Source organism: Lepus europaeus, chromosome 10 (assembly GCF_033115175.1).
Source record: "Lepus europaeus isolate LE1 chromosome 10, mLepTim1.pri, whole genome shotgun sequence".
Lineage (NCBI taxonomy): Eukaryota > Metazoa > Chordata > Mammalia > Lagomorpha > Leporidae > Lepus > Lepus europaeus.
This window is the reverse complement of record NC_084836.1, coordinates 118,606,894-118,629,394: the sequence shown is the minus strand read 5'-3', so window position 1 is coordinate 118,629,394 and position 22,501 is coordinate 118,606,894. Positions and strand designations below refer to the sequence as shown.

The window sequence follows — 22,501 nt, the reverse complement described above, 5'->3', positions numbered from 1 at the left end:
GCTACTGTCCCAGGCACACTAGAAGGGAGCTGGAACAGAAGCAGAGTAGCTAGAGCTGGTACCAGCACTCTGATGTGGGACACCGTCATTGCAAATGGCAGCTTACCCCACTGCACCACAACACCAGCCCCTGCATCCAGAGTATTCACAGAGGAACTGAAATTTGCTCAGAGTTCAGAGATCCACATCAAGTGTTCTCTCTTAAGTTTGGAGACAAATGAAATCGGATGTTCACTGACATACTTAATGGTAGCTTCTAATGTGTTGGAGATGGCCCAGCTCCCCATCAAAAAGTGCATATTTAATTTTCTCTGTTATAATGAAATTCCTAAATAAGTAAAGCATTTACAGAAGATCTAGATTACGGAAGTCACAAAACACTGCATTTGTCTTCATGGTAAAGGCCAAAACACACACAGAGAACTGTAGAGATGACTTTATTTTGTTACTCAGTTTGGGATCCTGAGCCAAGCCCTGTACCCAGAGCATGGATGACTGCAAAGCAAATGCAATGTCACCACCCGGCTACATTCCTACTCTTAAAAACTGGTCATTGAGGCTGGTGCTGAGGCATAGCGGGTAAAGCTGCTGCCTGCAGTGCCAGCATCCCACATGGCTGCTGGTTCAAGTCCCGGCTCATCCACTTCCGATCCAGCTCTCTGCTATGGCTTGGGAAAACAGTAGAAGTTGGTCAGAATGCTTGGGCCCCTGCACCTGAGTGGAGACCTGGAAGAAGCTCCTGGCTTCAGATCGGCTCAGCTCTGGCCATTTTGGCCATTTGGGGAGTGGGTGGGGATCTCCCTCTCTTTCTCTCTGCCTCTGCCTCTCTCTAACTCTGCCTTTCAAGTAAAATAAATCTTTAAAAAAACAAATCTTCATCCTCTTGGACATTTCTGGCAGTCAGGTGCACATATGTGGCCCACAGGGAAGCCGGTTTATGATACGTGTCTAGGGTCACCCACACATTCAAGTTCTCTGGCCTCATCATCACAGCCACTCCCAGGAAACAATCCAAAGCATGGCACAACGACAAGCCTGAGTGTTAGTTATAATGAGAAACGATGTAAGTGTTTTAACTATCAAGTAAATTATGTACACAGGCATCAGAAGCTTCAAAATTATGGTTTTATAGACTATGTAAATATTTGGAGAAGTACTTAAATGCAATACTTTAAAAACATAGGCAGGATATGACACTGTAAATGTGTAATAACCAAGTGAAATTTTAGATATTTAGGATGGAAAGAGATAAAGTAAAATGATACTGTAGGGTAGGTTTACATGATTTTCTTATGAGGGAAACATTGAAAAATCCAGTACAACAAGTAATAATAAGAAAGGAATAACTTTTATTTGTATCAGTGTTTGGTGAATATTATTTAAGCTTAGTTTACTAAACTAACTGAGATGACCTTGGTGATTAATTCTTCTAAAGGTTTATTTATGGAATTCAGCTTTAGTCGATTTTTCCTAAGGGAACACAAAAACCCAAGCGCCCTCAAACCCCCCAGCTGCTCTCTTGTGCTAGCGTTTTGCAAGTCAGTAGTACGACATTTACTTTGGTTTCCTTGTATTTCTGTTTGTTTGTTTTTATTCTTTTTTCCATTAGCAACTCTGTGAAGTTTCTTCTCATTTGCAGAGAATTAGGTGACATCCTTCAAGATGCGACCTAAAAGAGATTTCCAGAGCAGTGACTCAGGTATTTGTCAAGTCTTACTACTAACACTGAAATTCAATGTGTTGCAAATAGAAACATGTACCAATAAATGATCTGGAGAAAACCGTGCCACCATCCCAAGTTCTAACTTCTTCAGCTGTACAATGAAGACACTGACAATCCTCCATAAGAGGTGAACCTGAATGTAGACCTCGGTTTGATCATCATGCTACATGAGCTACTTCAAACAGTTCATGGGACAAACAGAATTAAAAAACAAGTTTCTTTTGGTGCCAAAAAAAAAAAAAATTGAAATTCATGCCTACAAGGGGTCTTCAAAAAATTAGAAAAACGTGTACTATGGAAAAGACTGCATGCATTTGAAAAGTTGTTTGCAACAAAACAGAGTCAAAATCTACTAAAATATTAGCTTTTGGAAACAAACTTTTACAAAATAAGCTCAAGGGGACATGATGTTCTTCCTCGTTTTCTAATATTCTCCTAAACATGACATGTTGCTTCTACAATTTTTACAGTTCATCAGTCCTGGTTCTACATATTTAATATAATTTTGCTACATAAAAGCAAACACCAATACTTGTGAGGCCACTGAAAAAACTGGAAGTAACCGAATTACCCAGGTCAAATGATCAAAATCAGCTTGATTTACTCTGAAAATCTGGCCCATCTGCCTTTTCCCAATTGCTCAATCTAAGTACAGTCTCTCACTGCCCACGTTGCAATATTGGAATTTATGACCATAGGGATCTAAATACCATCTTTCTCTCCCTTGACAAACTGGAACTGCTATTTTTCCCTTGGTAGCCATAACACAAAATATAAAGAGACAATTTAATCTTCTAATCTGTAACAATGAGTGAGATGTTGTTAAAACTCTGAGCTATCGATGCACCTAATAAAACATGGTCACTAAAGGAAAATATATTTCATTCCAATTGTCTAGCTGTCTTGCACAATTTTTGGCAAAGCCACAATAATCATGCTAAGGTACCAAAAGTGACACCACCAGCTAGCTCTTGTGCAAAGGAAACTATACGGAGACAATAACAAAAGAATAGATTTACATAAGGATAAACAGGGTAGGTCACTCTCCAAGGTCCCGGTAGACATGGAGGAGAAAAGGTCAGTAACACTACTGGACTATGTCTTTCTGGATAATATATGAGTATATGCACTTATCCCACAGAGAACAGATTTACAATGTATCTCAAATAAAATGGATTTGCAAAAAAAGCTCTCAGTCCCCCAACCACTGTCCCTTGTCTCTACCGAATTATGGACACATTTGTTTTTATTATATAACCAAAGGCATGACTATACATTGTAGAAACAGATAAACAAAGAGCCAAAAAATAAGAAACAAAGAACCACCTAACTCACCTCACCCCCACCCAAGCCCACATTTTTAGTGAAAAAAAACACGAACTTCAAAACAGTTGCAACCAAAACCCACACTTCCTTCCTTTTTCTTCATCCATGCAGAAAGATACATGTGCTCACATTGGTGCCAAAATCCTTCCTTTTTCTTGACATTTCATAATGTACTGGGACAATTTTCTAAAGGAGTAGAAAAGGAGTAAAGCAGAATGGAACCTTCAAATCCATTGTTGATCCATTTATGAAGGTGTCAGTTCATTGGAGGGCAATTCTTTGCCTCACAGCAGGCTACGCTGCCTTTCAAACTTCCCCAACTCCATTTCACAGAGGACTTCTAGGGTGGGCGTTGTGGAGCAACAGGTTGAGTACCGCTTGTGATGCTGGAAACTCACATCAGAGCATCTGTTTGAGTCCCAGCTGCTCTGATTCCAACCCAGCGCCCTGCTGATGCACCTGGGAAGGATCCCTGCCACCCACAGGGGACATCTGGATGGAGTTCCTGGCTCCTGGGTTGAGCGTGGCCCAAACCTGGCTGCTGGGGGCATTTGGGGAGTGAACCAGTGGATGGTTCCTTCCTTCCTTGCTTCCTCCCTCCCTCCCTCCCTCCCTTCTTTCTCTCTCTTTCTTTCTTTCCCCTTCTATTCCTCCCTCCCTCTCACTCTGCCACTCTGCCTTTCAAATGTATGAATAAATCCTTAAAAAATAAATAAATACATAAATCTTTAAAAATAAATAAATAAGCAATGACTGCTATGGTTTGAATGTCTGTGTCACCCTCCTGTTGAGACTTAATCCCCAATGCAACAAGTTAAGGGGTCTGATCTTTGAGCAGCAATCACTACCTTCATGAATGGATTAGGGTCTTGGGAGAGCTAAAGGGAACGAACTAGGACCTTCATGGCCTTCTGCCTCCACCACATGAAGACCCAGCACCCACTCCCTTCCGAGAACACAGCAATGAGGTGCCATCCTGGAAGCACCAGACATGACAACCAATCTGCCAACGCCTTGCCCTTGGACTTCCAGCCTCCAGAACTCAGAGAAGTGAATGCCTGTTCTTTGTTAATGACAGATTAACAGATTTTGTCATAGCAGCACTTCTGAACCAATACAGTGTCTTTTACCAAAACTACACAAGTTCATACTTCAATGACAAGAATTCGGAGACAGATATTCAAGGAGGAAGAACCTGCATGTTGTTTAAATGCAAGACTCTTAACTGACACTTAGAATTGACAATGCCTTCAGCCTTGGGAGGGCACACAGCACTTGGACCAGATTTTGGTTTGTGGATGTTCAGCCCAACAAGTTCCTGGCTGTGTGAGGGGCTCAGGGATCCACTTCAACAGCCAAGCCTAGAATCTGCTTTCCAAAGTAAGTGAGGCACTACAAAATGCACTACATCGATTATTCAATTTTCACAACATTCCTGAGACTGTTTTGCTGATCCCATTTAATGAGGAAACCAAACTTAAGAAATGTTTAGTAACAGGCCCCAAATTGAAGTGAATCAGTAGCACAGAAAGATCTGCTGGCCACATCTCACAGGTTTATGCCCTCAGTCCTAGTCATAAACTTTACAGCTTGAAAATATGGCTTCTGGTGGCCAGCACTGTGGCGTAGCAGGTAAAGCCACTGCCTGCAGCGTTGGCATCTCAGATGCAAGCCAGGTCAAGACCTGGCTGCTCCACTTCCAATCTGGCTTCCTGCCAATGCACCTGGGAAAGCAGTGGAGGTTGGCCAAGTGCTTGGGCCCTTTCACGGTGTGGAAGACTGGAAGATGCTCCTGGCTCCCGGCTCCTGGCTTCAGTTTGGCCCAGCCCTAGCCACTGCAGCTATTTGGAGAGTTAACCAACAGATGGAAGATCTCTCTCTCTCCCTCTCCCTCTCCCTCTCCCTCTATCTCTCTGTAACTCTCCCTTTCAAATAAATAAATAAATCCTAAAAAAGAAAATACGGTGTCTGGGATTGGGCATTTGGCCTGGTGTGGAGACACCCACAGACTCCACATCAGAGTCCCTGTTCAATCCCTGGCTCCAACACCAGCCGCAGCTTGCTGCTAAGGCAGACCCCAGGAGGCAGTTCTGGTGGCTCAAGTAATCACGTTCCTTCCACCCACATGGAAGACCCAGATTGTGTGCCGGGATCCTGGTTCTGGGCCTGGCCTAGCCCCAGCCATTGCAAGCAGTTGGAGTATAAATCCACAGATAGGGGTCTACCTGTTTGTCTCTTTCTGTCTCTCAAATAAATAAATATTTTGAATTGAGTTTTGTATATGTTAATATTTATATTTAAAATTTAAACACATATGTCTATATGGTTTCTGAGTGGCCAGAGCTTTAAAGAAGTTATGAAATCCCCCTTGGCCTGAATTTCCCCATCAGCAGAATCATAGGAATCTGGTCCATTAAAGTCCCCACTCTACATCGGAGGACTCCTCTTGGATTCCCGAGTCCTTGAGAAAATGATGTCGTGGTTACATATAACCTACACACAGCCTCCCTATGATTTAAATCACCTGTGAATGACTTACTTCATACATTGTAAGTTCTATATAAGCAGCGCTATACTGAGTTGCTTCCAGAATGTCAAGTTCATATGCTTTTTTGTGTTGTTTTTTTTTTTGCTTTGTTTTTTAAAGATTTATTTATTTATTTGAAAGGTGGAGGTTACAGAAAGGCAGAGACGGGGGGGGGGGGGGTCTTCCATCCACTGGTTCACTCCCCAAATGGCCACAACTGCTGGAGCTGCCCCGATTGAAGTCAGGAGCCAGGAGCTTCTTCCAGGTCTCCCACGCTGGGTGCAGGGCCCCAAGGACTTGGGTCATCTTTCACTGCTTTCCCAGGCCACAGCAGAGAGCTGAATCGGAAGTGGAGCTAGCTAGGACTTGAACTGGCATCCATATGGAATGCTGGCACTACAAGCACTTTACCCGCTACACCGCAGCGCTGGCACCAAGTTCATATGTTTTTTAGAAAAATACTTCAATCCACAGGTGGCTGAATCCTTGGATGCAGACAAAACCTGTGGTTCAAAGGGCCAGCCACAATATCAAATCTCTTTGCATTATGAATGTTGATTTATGCTGGCCTTTTTCACTTTTCTCTGATTGTCAAACTTGAACTAACATTGTTCTTTGAATATACTATCCTTTGAATTAAATATAATCTTCACTTGTATGCCTCTTTAGGTCGAAGAAGAGTAAGAAACATTTTTAATAACCCTTTTATCTCCCTGCTGGCCTTTTCTCCAACTAATATGACAATGCTTTCCTCAGCTTGAATCTTTGGGAGAGAAAAATGAAAAACTGCCATTTCTAACTTGCTATGCCCAATGCCTATCTACAGTCAAGGTTACAAACTCCCTAGTATGCATGACCTTAACCTGTGGGAGTCTGACCCATTCTTTGAATTAAAATTAGAGCAATTAGTCTAACAAAAGAATTTCTCTCATCTTTGAAATAACCAACTTCATCTATCTCTAAAAACTAGGCTTCAAAATTAAGTGCCAACAAAATGTCCAATCTCCTTCACACACACTTGATCCTGTGTCTATCCCTCTAAAATGAACTGAACTTCAGAAATGTATTCTGTATAATGAAGAAATTTCCAGTTCTACATTGTCAGTCTCCAGAGGTCACCCAGCTAATGTGCTTCCTTCTAAATCTCTAATCCACCTCGAAGCATCTGCTGGTTGGCACAGCTTTATAACTCCACCTATTATACAAATATTCCTCAAAAAATTACACTCCCCCAAAGAGTCAGCAGTGATGAGGAAAAAAATAAGCAAATTTTATCTTCTAGGTGAGTGAGCTATTGGGTCAAAAGTCATGTCAGGATTAAAGTGGAATCAAATCCACGCCCAACAGCTTTTCCTTCCTTCTGGCTGCAAGACGCTAGAGCTAGAATCCCCTTTCGTGATGGTATACACTGGTGCTCAGAAAAAGATCAGTAATCAGGCTTCCAAGCAAAATAAATAAAATTAATATGCATATAAACATCACTTCCTATTTTTCTGGAGTTTTGTCCCCCACAGAAAAACATGGTTGACAGTGATAATTTCCCCAGTCTAATTCAATGCACTAAACCATTAAGGTATTTTCCTCCTTCTTTCAGTAGATGGATCTATTGAAGAAACTACAGTGTTTAACAGTATAACAAAAGAAATAAGCCACAGGCTTCCGTTTTATGGAAATTAAAGAACTGTCTTGTTTTCAAGAACACTGAGTAAAATACAAAGAGACGTCACAGGCCGATGAGCAAGCCATTTGCTCACAAACAGTCCTGGGTCGCCTTCCAGCAGGCCTAACGCCGCAGATTTTCCGTGACCTAAGAGCTGCGCCCGCCGAGATTCCCAGGAAGTGGATGCTGAGAAGGAGATGAGCCATAGGACGATCGCTGCGGAGGGCCCTCAGGGTGGAGACGTCAGAGGGACTGAAGACCTCCTAACGGCTCCCACCCCCCTCAGAAACTTGCAGCAAGTTCAGCGGGCCAAAGCCGGGGCCATCATTCAGCGCGCTGTCCCCAGGAAAAGAGCTTGCTTTTTGGTAATGCAGTACTCTGGCTCCACTGTTAGCAGCTGGGGAAGGACTGAGTCAGCCCTGGAAGAGGGAGGTAGGCATCCAGGAGGCACCCTACCTTTCCACGGTCAGGGAAGGGACACAGGAACATCTAACCTCACGGGGCAGGTTAAATATTCCTAGACGGTGATGTGAAGGCATTAAGAATCTTGCCAAGGTATCAAGCTGGGAAGCACAAGGGGCTGTGGGTAAAAAATATGGATACCCAGGCCTTGTGAAGAACAAAACTGAACACTAAGACACAGGCAGAGCTGCCGCCTGCAGTGCCAGCATCCCATATGGGCACCAGTTTGAGTCCCGGCTGCTCCACTTCCAATCCAGCTCTCTGCTATGGCCTGGGAAAGCAATGGAAGATGGCCCAAGTCCTTGGGCCTCTGCACCTGCGTGGGAGATGCAAAAGAAACTCCTGGCTCCTGTCTTCGGATTGGCACAGCTCCAGCCGTTACGGCCATTTGGGGAGTGAACCAGTAGATGGAAGACCTCTCTTTCTCTCTCTCTCTCTCCACCTCTGCCTCTCTGTAACTCTGCCTTTCAAATAAACAAATACATCTTAAAAAAAAAAGTTAAACACAAGCACACACCCAAGGTAAGCATCCCCTGGGTTAGGACTAGTTGAAATAAATCTTCATGCACACTCTGGTCACAGTGTAATTGGTTCAAGTTCTTCAAAGGAGATTTGTTGCATTTATCAAAACTGCGAATGCTCACACCTTTGGAAGAGCACCTTCCTTCTCAGGATTCTTCTGAAATATCCTGTATCATAGGGGCATAAGAGTATGCCCAAGGCTGTAACTGCTTCATTGTTCAAACAGTAAAAGGAAATTACCTACAAATGTCTGTTATCAGTGGGCTGAGAATAAGAAAATCACAGCATGTCCAATGAATATTGGATTTCTATATAACAATTTCCCATAAAGATTCAAAGAAAATGCCATGATGTATATGTTCCTAAATGCCTAATTCGCAGCTACTTTTTAAGTAAATATCACTGTTAGAGAAGATGACAAAATTGCAAAAAATTTCTAATTGTAAAATGGCCTAAAAGCCAGTATTATGCTTGAGAAAACCTATACACAAATAAGTCCATTTCTCACTTCAGGCAAAACATGAGAAAACTATCCAAGCCCAGTGCTGGGGGAAACGGGCTCCTCCAAGGAGGCTGGGACACATCCTTCAAGGTGACTCAAATTTATTCACTGCTGGGGGAGAGGGGAGACCTGCACCAGTGTGCAACAGAGGGGGAACAAAGGGAATTAGTTCACCAAAGAGATGCAGCTTGGATTCCAATCCAGCTTGGCCATGTAGAGATGTGTAACTTGGAAAAAAACTCAACCTCTTAGCGTCTCAGCTCCAGGGTTCGTAAAATGGGCACCACCTTCTTTCCAGATCTGTTTAATAATAAGTTTAAGAAAGGAAGGCATGAAAGCAGGAAGAATAGAAGTCGTTATTGTGAATGTGAATGAAGGGAAGACAACACAGGGGCTCAGGCAAGTCGGAGATAAGTTTGTGTGATCTGCGGGATGAGAGGTGATACACACCCAAACGCCAGGACAGAGGGAATTTCCATACCACAGTGACACTGGGAAAATGGTATTGTGCACCCTGAAAGTCCAATTGTCAGGGTATTTTAATAAAATAAAGTCCCATGTCAGCTTTAAAGAAATTTTAGGAAATCTATTAAAAATGTCCCTGTGTTTCTGAACCTTCAGTCCTGCACGGGCCACTGGATGGGTGCTCTCTCGCACCACGGCTCACTAGACTAATCCTCCCCCTGCAGCACCAGCACCCCAGGTTCTAGTCCCGACTGGGGCGCCGGATTCTAGTCCTGGTTGCTCCTCTTCCAGTCCAGCTCTCTGCTGTGGCCCGGAAGTGCAGTGGAGGATGGTCCAAGTGCTTGGGTCCTGCACCTGCATGGGAGACCAAGAAGAAGCACCTGGCTCCTGGCTTCAGATTGGTGCAGCGCCGGCTGTAGCAGCCATTTGGGGGGTGAACCAACGGAAGGAAGACCTTTCTCTCTGTCTCTCTCATACTGTCTAACTCTGCCTGTCAAAAAAAAATACTAAAAAAAGATATAATAGCTAATATCTATCATAGATAATAATTTCATCGCCTTTTAAATTGAATAACCTTATATAAAGGGAAGCTACATATTCATATCTTAAACAGAAACCAGTATCACTTATAGTAAGTGCAAAATTATAAAATAAAATTATTAGCATTGAAATATTGGTAATGTGAAGACTTTGCGCCCAAGGATGGCCCGCTCTCTATTAAAAGGCTTACTAGCTGGCAACTCTTTGAGATACATTGAATAATAAGTAATACTTTTCTCATTTTATAATTCAGTGCTGGTGGTGCCAGCATTATAGTGTGGTAGGCTAAGCCTCCACCTGTGGCACTGGCATCCCACATGGGCACCAGTTCCTGTCCTGGCTGCTCCTCTTCCAATCCAGCTCACTGCTAATGGCCTGGGATAGCAGCAGAAGATGGCCCAGATACTTGGGTCCCTGCACCAATATGGGAGACCTAGAATAAGCTCCTGGCTTCAGATTGGCTCAGCTCTGGCCATTGCAGCTGTCTGGGGAATGAACCAACTGATGGAAGACCTCTCTCTGTCTCTCCCTCTCTCTCTCCGTAACTCTGCCTCTCAAATAAATAAATCCTTAAAAAAAAAATTCAGTGCTGGTGTACTGTCCTAAATCTCTCTCCAGATCTACAGTTTTACTATTTGAACACCACTACTGGAGTCAACAGAGTTGGTGTTGTGGTACAGTGGGCTAAGCCACAGTTTGCAATTCCAGCATCTCATATGAGAATGCCAATTCAAGTCCCAAATACTCCACTTCCGATCCAGCTTCCTGTTGATGCCCTAGGGAAGGCAGTGGAATATGGCACAAGTACTTGGACCCCTGCTACCCATGAGGAAGAGCAGGATGGGGTGCCTGGTTCCTCCTTTGGCCTGGTCCAACCCTGGCTGTTGGGGGCATTAGGAAAGTGAACCAGCAGATGAAAGCTCACTCGCTCTCTCTCTCCCTCTGCCTTTCGAATAAGTAAATAAATTAATATATATATATATATATATATATATATCACCATACCCCTATAAGAATGGCTAAAATAAAAAAATTATACCACCACCAAAAGCATTGGCAATATCAAATACTGCCTAGGATGCAGACAAACTAGATCGGTCATATGTTGCTGGAGGGAATGTGAAATGTTACAACTGCTAGGAAAAACAGCTGGGCAGTGTCTTAAAAAACTAAACAGGCAACTATCATACAACCCAGCAACTGCATTTCTGGGCACTTTTCTCGAGGTATGAAAATGTGTGTTTACCTAAAAACATGTAGATACACATTGATATCAGCCTTATTCATAATAGCTCCAACCTAGAAACAACCTAGAAATCCTTCAACAGGTGACCAGCTGAACAAACGGTGGGGCATCCATCCACCACAAGGGGGCTGTGTGGAGAGGGAATGCCCTGTATCTTGACTCTCAGTGTCACCCTCTGTGACAATGTACTACAGATTTGAAAGACAGTACCTCTAGGGGACCTGGGGAAGGAGCTTGGATACCTCAGCACTCACAGCATCTCTTATAATTGCACGGGAACCTGCAATTAACTAAAAGTAAAAAGATGCATTTTGAAAAGTGAGACAGTGGTTCTTAAGCTTCTGGAAAGTATAGGGAGGGACTTGGGGAGGGTCTAGGCTAGGGAGATCCAAAATCTGATACATGTGCATTTACAACTCATCTCCTTTGAAAAGCCGCTCCCCTCGTCTCCCCCAAGAGCAGTGCAAAACTCACTCAAGAACACAATGCATGCAGCAAACACCATTTCTGTGGATTATCATGAAGAGGGGCTTAGAATACAGCCCCCGCCGCCCCCACCACCACCAACCACTCCACCAAAGTCAGCTTCCAAGACCTCACCATCTGCATTCTAGAAAGAAGCTATTTGGATTTCAACGTTCACATACATCCTGTGGCTTCTGTGAACCCACATGTTTATCTTGAATGCCATGGGGTACTTGGGTTGCCTAAGGGAAGGGTCAACGTCTCTTCCTGACTCAGAATCTCCAAAGGTTTCATTTCTACCTGATGGGATCACAAGCAGGGTCAGAGCAAAACCAAATGTGCCCTTCGTCACTTCCCAGAAACGGAACAGGGACCGGCCGCAGTGGCCATTGGAGGGTGAACCAACGGCAAAAGGAAGACCTTTCTCTCTGTCTCTCTCTCTCTCTCACTGTCCACTCTGCCTGTTAAAAAAAGAAAAAAACAAATGGAATAGGGAGAGATCCCCTGATACCTTCCCACATCAGTATGTGGCCCGTTCCTCAGACTAGCTCATCCTCAACTACAGCAACTACATTAATCTCTTGTTAACAAGTTCAGTATTACAATGGCAGTTCCTTGTGGCTGGTGATTATACCTGCCTTTGTTAGGTGGTTTATACTGAGGTTAACTCTAATAGGCACTCAACACACATTTGATGAATGCGGAAATAATGAAAGCAAATAGATCCCAAATGAAAACTAAATTCTTCAAATACCGAAGATAACGAGTCTCCACAAAATTGATAAAGCTGCTTAAAAATAAATATTTCTGGTCATCTAATGGATATGATTAAACAATACACTGGCAGATGCGGCAGAAATCACCACATTGGTAATTTGGTTTATATCTACACACAAAGCCACTAAATTAGCCATTCGTTGCTTAAATCAATTTGGGGGAGGGTGATGAAAGGCTTTTATGCATAATTAATCATATTGTCCACACGGACAATTGGACACAGATGACTAAAATATTAGCTGGAAAGCACTTCCTGACATGGAAACCACATCAGTGAGGCTGCTACCCGTGGAGCTGAAACATGGAGTAGTCTTGACTTACACACATGCGTAGGCTTCTGCCTGGGCTTAGATTTCCCTATTGGCAAAGTTATCCTCAAGCGATTTCATGTACCTTACCAACGGGTTGCATGTATATATGTGAGAGTCTATAAACTCAGCTAACAACAGCATATGATCAGTAGATTCTATGATTTTCATATTGGATTATTATGACTTTGCCAAGGGACTATAAAAAATGCATATGTTCTTGAATGACTAAGTAAAAATCTTAAATCAACTATCAAAGACTCTGGCCTGCTGGGTCAGGGGAAACAGAGAAATGAAGGGGTGAGAAAATGCCTCCTCATAAGACCTGGCCGTTAACTGACCAGCTCTTCTAGTCTGTTCTCTGTCACCCAAGTGCACAGAAAAACCTCCCAGGCCAGTGACTGCATTCAAATGGAAGCTCCATGGAGGTGCACTTCTCCTTACGTAAAGACGGCGGAAATCTTTCAAAGGTGAACGTTTCTCATGTACCCTACGGTCAGTGGCAAGCAATATTGGGTTTGCACACTGTTTCATGGATGTTAAGTTTGTTTTCTTAACTAAACCAAAAGTTCTTTGAGGATAAGAGCTGTTGTTGCACCAGCCTCGAAAATAAGAACCTCTAAGTATCATCAACCGCTGACAGCATTAGTCGCAGGACTGGGAGCAGAAATAAACATTAATTGGGTTTGTACTGTGTTAAGTCTTCTGTGATGAGCCTCTATTAGGTGGGCATTAAGTCTTTCTATTTTTACAGAAGGCTGAGACTTATCCACATTAAATAAGCAGCCCGGAAGTCACATAACCGGTCAGTGAGTTGGGATTTTCGTGTAGTCTTATGTCCAAGTCTAAGCTTTCAAACCATTACATGGTAATGGAGTCATTCATCCACCAACTTGTTCAACAAATCTGCATCAAGTGCCCACTCTGTACCAGGCACTGCACTAGGCATTAGGGTACAACTTACAAAGAGACCACACTTGATCTTAGCCAAAAGGCCGAGAAGCAATACATCTTACAAAGGAGAAAAATTCTAGCCTTCCTAGACTCACATGCTCTTTGGGAACAAAGACAACAAACCTACAAATAAAATACAGAAACTCCCATAGGAGTGGGTGATAAGTCCAGGGAGGAGAAGGGGGAGAAAAGAAATCAGATACAGTGATCCAGAGGACCTCATGGAGAAGGGGGGATTTCAGGAAAACTTGAAGGAGGTAAAGAAGTGGGACCCATGGGGAACAGCACTCTAAGCAGAGGGCAGAGCAAAGATTCTGCACAGTCATTGGTGGCATCAGCCACCAGGCGACCTGGTATGTATTACATATCCAAAGGCTCGCTGGGGCTGCTGTGTTGATAATGGATGAGGGGAGTGAGGGGCCGGCCGGGAGACAAAAGAAGAAATTATTGCAACACCACAGAGGCAGAGGATGGGGTGCTGGGGTGCCGAACCAGGTTAGCCGCAGTGCATAATATAGGAGAGAGTCCCAGTCCAGACAGAGCCCACAGACAGGGGTGGGGGATTTTTTTTTTTTTTCTGCCAAAGGCCATTGGGATGTTTAGAGCATCATTCGCAGGCCATGCAAATTGTAAACCTAAAAATTAGTCTGCTATAGATTTATTGAATTTTGAGTCCTGCCTGTAGTTGCCTTAACAGGGCCAAATCAAATGATTTCTCAGGCCTTATACAGCCCACAGGTTGGATATTCCCCAGCACTCTCAGAAGGTCTCCCAGTGGGTTGGTTATGCAGTGAGACAAGGCAGAAGAGAGAATGACACCAAGTTTGCTTGCTTGCTCAACTGGTTTTTGGCTTGGCAACTAAAACGTTGGGACAATTGGTGGCTGAGAGAGAAATGACTCTAGGAGAAGTAGATGGGAATGAATGCAGCAAGTTTGAGATGTTGGTTAGAGTTCTAAGTAGAGATATGGGATTGACCAGAGAATTTGCTAGAGTGGAGTTCAGAGAGGTCCAAGTTGATAAATTCTTGATAGAGCAAGAATATTTAAAGACAAGTAACTGGGGGCATTGTGGTGCAGCAAGGTAAGCAGCCAGCTGGGACGACCCATATCAGTGGGCCAGTTCAAGTCCCAGCTACTCTGCTTCCAATTCAGCTCCCTGCTAATGAGCCTAGGAAGGCAGCAGATGATGGCCCAAGTGCTTGGGTCCCTGCTACCCACATGAGAGATCCAAATAGAGTTCTGGACCCCTGGCTTTGCCCTAGCACAGTCCAGATGATGGCGGGCATTTGGGAAGTAAACCAGCAGAAGAAAAAATAAATATATATCTTCCTCTCTCTCTCCCCCTACTTTTCAAATAAATAAATCTTTAAAAAAAAATAACCAAGACAAGTACCTGAGGGGCTACATGTAAACAAAGAAAATAAGTTGAAGGTTAAGGTCCGAAAGTTACATCAAGGACAGCCATGACAGTTTTTTAAAATTTTTAAAAGAGTTAAGCCTCCACCTGCAGTGCTGGTATCCCATATTCTGCTAATGCGCCTGGAAAAGCAGTAGAAGATGGCCTGCATGGGAGATCCAGAAGAAGTTCCTGATTCCTGGCTTCACCTGACCCAGCCCTGGCCATTGCAGCCATCTGGAGAGTGAGCCGGTAGATGGAAGATTCTCTCCCTCTACCTATCTCTCTTCCTTTCTCTCTATGTATCTCTGCCTTTCAAATAAATAAATTAATCTTTAAAAATTTAATTATTTGAGAGGCAGGGTGATGGGGAGGGGGTGGGTGTGAGGGGAGAGAGCTACCACTCACTGGTTCACTCTTCAAGTACCTACAATGACAAGGATTGGGCTGGGGCTGAAGCCAGGAGCTGGGAACTCAATCAAGATCTCCCATGCCTCCTCCTGGCCACCCCACCAGGAGGTCTCTGACTGAAATAAATATTGCTATCCCATATTCTGCTAATGCGCCTGGAAAAGCAGTAGAAGATGGCCTGCATGGGAGATCCAGAAGAAGTTCCTGATTCCTGGCTTCACCTGACCCAGCCCTGGCCATTGCAGCCATCTGGAGAGTGAGCCGGTAGATGGAAGATTCTCTCCCTCTACCTATCTCTCTTCCTTTCTCTCTATGTATCTCTGCCTTTCAAATAAATAAATTAATCTTTAAAAATTTAATTATTTGAGAGGCAGGGTGATGGGGAGGGGGTGGGTGTGAGGGGAGAGAGCTACCACTCACTGGTTCACTCTTCAAGTACCTACAATGACAAGGATTGGGCTGGGGCTGAAGCCAGGAGCTGGGAACTCAATCAAGATCTCCCATGCCTCCTCCTGGCCACCCCACCAGGAGGTCTCTGACTGAAATAAATATTGCTTTTAAATAAAAAAAAAAATCTCCCATGAAGATGGCAGCAACTCAGTTCCTTGAGCCATCACTACTGCCACCAGGGTCTACACTGGCAGGAAGCTGGAGTCAGGAGCCGAGATGGAAACTGAACCCAGGCTCTCCAGTATGGAACACTGGCATCTTAACCACCAGACTAAATGCCCACTCCCCGTGGCAATTATTAATTTAAAAATTCTCTCCATTGCAAGTGAAGAGCCCATATGACGCCATGTAAATCATTCAATGGTAGGTTAGTGATGTGCAAATTGCCTGATTCACCACTCATCTAAGAAGAAATTTTTAGTGCTTTTGGTGGATGAATCAGATGGTTATAAATAACCACTCTCTTCCCCACCCCAAGACCCCCAAATAGTAACACTGACATTCCCGAACAAATACTGCACCAAGGGCGTGGTTTGAGACCTCTGTGAGCCCATGTAATTAAGAAGAGTTGATGTGAAAATTCTGAGATTTCTGAGTTAATCAAATAAGATTTCATTAAACTTTCTCAAGTTAAAAAAAAGAGTCTATACATATTTGATTGTTTGACCACTAAACTGGTTAGGATCTCAACTAAAGATAACCATTTATCTGTGACCCATTTGAACAGAGATGTTCTTAGAATGCTCTCTGTCTTGGGACAGGCATTTGGAGCAGCAGTTAAGTTGCCACTGGGGATGCCTGCCTCCCTTATCTGAGGGCCTGGTTCGAGTCCTCCTCCCACTTCTGATCCAGCTCCCTGCTAACATGCACCATGGGAGGCAGCAGGTAATGGCTCAGGCACTTGGGTCCCTGTTGTCCACATGGGAGACCAAGATTGACCCTGACTCCTGGTTTCAGGCTGGTCTGGCACTGACTGTTGTGGGTACTTGGGGAATGGTCCAGTGCATGGAAGATCTCTTTATGTCTTCACCTCTACCTTTCACAGAAAATAAAAATAAATAAGCAAATAACTTTTCAAACTAAAAGAAGTAGCTGTCCCATAAAAGTAAATACCATAGAAATATATATTCATTAATTTGTAAAAGCTTCATCTAGTAAAAACATCTCAAGCTGCATAAACATTCATGCCTTTAGACACTTCTACAAAGAAAAACAGTCATTTCTACATAGGAAACCAAGAAATCAACAATTCCTGTATCTCCCCAGCAATCCTAACTCAGACTTGAGTACACCAAAGAACACAATAAACCACAATCAATCTTCTACATGCTCATTGCATTTTCACAAATATTTCCTGATCTCCTGCTCTGAGGAACATCCTTAAGTCATGTTCATTGTGTAGACTACAAAGCCGAGGCCAAGAAAAGCCAAGAGTCCTAACACTAACAAGTACAGAAGCAGAATGTGTCCCTCACCCCTCTTTTCTCAAACCTGAACCACAACAGCTGCTTACCATAACGTGTTGTTTTCTAGTTTAATTATAAAACCTCCCAAACATGGTGATAATCCACAAATGCTTGTTTGGATTCCATTAATAAAACCATTGTCCAATTAGTTCCTAAGGAGGGCCACAATTGCAGTCCAGACACTCACTCTGGTCTCCAGTGCACAGTTCAGCAGGCACCTACTGCACATTCTCCCGTGCTAGGCACAAAGCTCTTCTCTTGGAGATGAGAATATCCACTCAAACTTTAGTTTACATAGCGTTTTGACAACTATGCAATCAGCCCACTCTATAAATCATATTCCAGGACATTTCTAAAAATTAACAAATCATTAAAAACCAATGTTAACAAGTAAGACCAGATTTATTTTATCATATTTTGACCCTTTCTCTCCATAACTATAATTCATTGGATATCCTGAAATCTATTTGGATGTCAACACAGACAAAACGAATAAATCTTAAGAAAATACGCTGTTCACTGGCATCCAAAATACTATAAAATATAAACTGAATGCAGACTAAACTATATTTCATTTCCTTCTGCTTCAAATATCTGCCCATAAATGTTGGCACACATATAGGACTACAGTGTGTCAACTGTAATAACACAGGAAAATAATCTCAATTACCACAAACTAGAAAGTAATGGTAACCAGTCTTTCAAATAAATCACCATGTGTCACAATTTGGCCTAAACTCTGATCCTTATGAATAATTCACATTGTGTGCATTAATAATGCATGGCTTCTTCCTATTGGAATGCTCCTTAACACAGAATGAATGTCTATTACCAATTCTCTGAACTGGCAGATGGAATAAATCTAATGTAGAATGGTATTTTTAATGCTCTCCTTAAAAATGTAATGGTTGGCCGACCCATTGGTTATCAAAAACTAAAAGAGTTCCTAGAGTTCTTGCCTAATCCATGGGGGTTGCATGGTCAAATATCCCAACACTGGGTGCTCTCCCAGATGAGACCATTTGCATAGCCCAGAAGAAAAGCAAGGAAACTTTGGCAGAGCTGACAGGGACGGGTTATCTCTGTTCCATTTCTCCCTACTTATACATTTACATATTCACAATAACTCAGTACATAATTGCCAACACAATGATAACCAGGAGGGAAAAAAGAAAGACCAAAATGATTCAGGCAAGAGTTTTATTATAATTAGGGACGTTCCTCAGTTTTCCACAGTGCAATCTGTTTTCAATGTTCAGGGAAATTATCAGACATAGAAGAAAAGTTCAAAGCCCAAGGGAGAGCAAGAAGCCAAACCACAGATAGGGGTCAAGAAGGATGCTCAGCGCACCACTCCTGCGCATCAGCACTCACCCACCTATCCTGACTACTACTAAAGCAAAAACTTGGCTCCCCTAGCCCACACCACACCACCAACTACAACAGCAAGAACACCTGCTACAAGGCAAATGGGCAGATGAAGTGAAATGAAATGAAATGAAATGAAAGATGACTCCAGCATCTCCCCCTCCCTCAATGATTGCTTCGCCCTCACGCCAGCCCAGAGAGGAGCAAGCAGGACAGGTTCTCCTCCTGTTAGTCCCCCCAGGAAGAGCAGAGGAAGGGACAAAAAGTGCGTTTGGAGCCTCCCGGGCCCACATCCGTCCCCACGCACCCTCAGACTCATTCATGCTTTGCGCTCTGAACACCCTCAGGACGCACTTGCTCTGGGGTTCACATTCTGGTCCACTGTAACTCGTCTCCCAGTGGGGGTCCAATGCGTATTCCACCCCGGCTAAGGACAAGGAGAAATTTGGATTTGGGCATCTATGCGAAATGGGCCCTGCCCGGGGGCCACCCCACTCCTCCTTTGTCAACACCTGGGACAAGGGGTACTCATTGCCCAGGACCTTTCCCCGGGGTCACGGGGACACCGACCTGGTTCACACCCAGAGCGTCTGGGCCCTTCCCAGCCAGGCGACCCATGGCCTGGAAAAGTTAAGTTGGCGGCGGCCACGGAAGACAGGGGCGCTGGGGGCTCCCGGCAGGCGCAGCACCCCGCCCGGCTTCTCAGCTCCAACTCCCATGGCTACGGAGAAATATTTATTTCGAGTGGATGGGCACCGGTGGCCACTGAAGCCGACACGAGGCCACCGACAGAAAGCCAAGTCATCCGAGAGATAAAGATAGATCCATTACACACCCAGACGCCGGCCGGCAGTGACAGCCCCGGGAGATGTCGATTTCGGCGGCGAAGCCACAGCGAGATTGAGCGGCGCGCGGCCAGGACCTCCTGGGACGCTGGCTAAGGATCCAGACCATGGATCAGGCAAAGGGGAAAATAGGGGGAAGATGGATACTTACCCCTAGGCGCCTGCTCCGGATCCTCACGTACCCTTGCTTCACTATGTCATTAAAATTGGAAGCCATCCCAGACAGCCGGCGACCGCCGTACCCAAGCGCACGCACTCTAAGAGGCTTTGGGGAGGATTGAGGGCAGGGTCAAGAGGAGGAATGGGAGGGGCGGGGAGAAAGTTGGGCAGGTGAAGCGGCTTCGGTTGCGGCTCCGCGAGGCTTCAGACAGCGCACATCACTTTCCCTGCGCCCCAAACCCTGGAAGTGGGCGGCCGGCTTGCAGCCACTTCGGGGAGCGCAGAGCGCGCGGCGCAGGGAGGCGAGGCTGGAGCGCCGGCGTCAGCTGACTCCGTAGCCAGCCAGGAGGAGGAGCGGCGGCAGCTAAGGGATCCAGAAGGAGAAGGGGGTGGAGGGAAGAGGAGAGGGGGCGGGGGGCGCAGAGGAGGGGCCGCACGGGTCCCAGCGCCGCGCGGCGGCCACCCGGGAGCAGACGCACCGGATCGCGCCCCTGCCCTCCTCCCCTCGCCGTCCGCGCCCACCTTTCCCGGCCCGCCACCCCTTCAGATCCCTCCCAGGCCGCGGCCTCCGAGCGCGCCCCAGCCCGCCCCCACACCTCGCCCACAGCCTGCTGAGACAACGCGAGCTCTCTTCGCGCTCCCGTGGCTTATTTTGGGAGGAGAGGAAATTTCACTTTTTCCCAGCTGCTGCCTTCCCAGCCTCTCCCCGAGCAGGGTTGATGTATCGTGCGCGCGTCCGGGGAGGTGGTGTTGCCATGGTGTGCCGTGACCTTGGCAGAGAGCAGCGGGGATGCTGTGGTGGCTCTAGGAAGCGCCTTCTGGGGTTGCCTGCACACCGGGTCCAGCCCCCAGACGCGTGCCTTTCTCGCGGGACTCTGTCTCCCCAAACCCTGGCCCCAGGAGGTGCTCAGCCAATCCTCAAGGGCTATCAAGTGGCTATCTGGACCCTTTGCAGGGATCCGCTTACCTAGAGTCCCTGCAAGGTTTGGGTGCACCCATGTGAATTCCAGGCCCATAGTTAAACCTCGGGAGCCTGGCAGTAGAGCTCAGCCTGCAACCATTATGAGAGTCTGTAAATGCGGCCTGGAAAGTCAGATTAAAAGGGGCCCGGATTTGACTCGCACCAGCCCGCGGCCGTATCACCTTCCAGGAGCTGATCAGGGCTAAAGCTGGTGGAGCACCAGCCTGCCCGGCATTATGCTAATCTTGTTAAGGGGATAATGAGTCAGTTACTAGCATCCACAGGTGACAGAAAGTGAAAATCAGAAGAGTTCAGCCCCTGGCACTTGCCCTGGGCCCCACTGCTGGCCACCATCAGAGCTGGGATGGAAGGGTGGGGTGTGTGGTGCCCAACTCTGCTCCCAAACGCTGGGCTGGACCTTCTTGGAAGAGCACATGAGAGTGCTTTATCATTTTCATTGTCCATGGAGGCAAAGAAGGAATCAGAAGTTAGACAATTCCTGTTCACCGCAGTGGATCAGACCAAGTGCAGGTGACCCATGACCAACGTTAGAAAATTCACTTATCTAGCAGACTGTTCTGATGGCAACTCCAATCCTTTCAGCTCCAAAGCCACGTGACTCTCCCCTTTCTTATTACTGAGAACACAGATGTTTGTCACCTGACTTAGCTGGTGTCTAAGAAGAGAATCATCGGGTGTCCCATGGGAGAACAGAGTCTAAAATTGCAACAATTAAGAAGCAAATATTCCAGCAGGGAGAACTCTTTGTTATTTAGTGAATCATTCACTCTGGGTTCACATTGCCTTTCTATGAGAATTGAATTTTAAGTATGGATCTTTCACTTAATAGGGTAAAATGGTAAGATTGTTTGGGAAGCTCTTTCTGAAGGGTTAAAACTTTTTTTTAAAAAAAAACATACTTTCCATGCTTGCCATGAAATACAGATGCTCATGGAAGGCATTTGTCCACCACTTCATTGGTAGACCAAATCTACACTATCATAGAAATAAAGAATGGAGATGCTAAGGGGTAAAGAGCTTGAGGTGCATGGCCCAGAAACGGTTATGACAAAAACTACGGTGGAGAAATCTACCCCGTGACAGTCGATGTTGAGTATAATCAGCATCCAAATATCATTCAGCTGGACATGAGGAAACTAGAATCAAATAGAAAATATCAAACCATATCTGACAAAGCAACTGATTTGTTTAGTTGCAAGATTGAATTCAGCATACGGTTTTCTTTCTTTGATAAATTCAACCTTATATACATGCAAAATATGCAGGCTATGGAGACTCAAGGCTGAGCGGTGCTGAGGTTTGCACATCCCTGAGAATGAGTGCCTCCTTCAGTCTCGCGTCCCAGTGCTGGTGCCTGGTCCTGATACTGTCCTTACTAAATTAGGGTTCATTAAAAATCATGGATGTGTGCTCCAAAGAGAATCCACTTACTAGCAAGAACTCTTGTCCTGCGTGGACATCGTCGATCTGATACCAAGCTACGCCATGCACTGAAATAGGGCCTCCCTGTGCCCGTAGCACGGCAAACAGCAACCCAGGGTTAACGTGGCCCACCACATTCAAAGCAGAAACTCTTTCTAATGGAGACACACAAACCACTCTCGCCCTACCCTCTGCATTCCATTCCGCAAAGTGTTTTTATCATTGTTAGTACACAATGGCTGCTCAGGACAAGAAGTTATGTTCAGAAATCCAGACTTCTGCACTCTCCCAGAGCAGGCGAGCCATTTGTATGCTTTATTAAGGGAGGTTGTATTCTTGCCAACCATGTACCAGAGAGCACCAAGCTGGGGCTGCCATGGCACTTGGCCAACACCCTTCCCAAAAATAACTTGAGCTTTGGCCCTGCTGCCTGCTGCTCTCGGTGGGAGTGTCACAGAAACATATGCAGCTTCTCCTCGGGCAAGGTGAGACAGCACTGACCAAAGTGACCTGGCTGTCACCAA

General features: G+C 45.1%; 1 protein-coding gene across 1 annotated transcript in view; it reads right to left on the bottom strand.

The window, feature by feature from the left end:
* Positions 1 to 19,843, bottom strand: part of DOK5 (docking protein 5) — a 154,560-nt gene extending 134,717 nt beyond the window's left edge. The window contains exon 1 of the mRNA XM_062202397.1: positions 19,566 to 19,843. Coding sequence (XP_062058381.1) covers positions 19,566 to 19,631 — 66 coding nt within the window. The 5' untranslated portion in view covers positions 19,632 to 19,843. The remainder of the gene's footprint in view (positions 1 to 19,565) is intronic.
* Between the last annotated feature and the right edge of the window lie 2,658 nt (positions 19,844 to 22,501).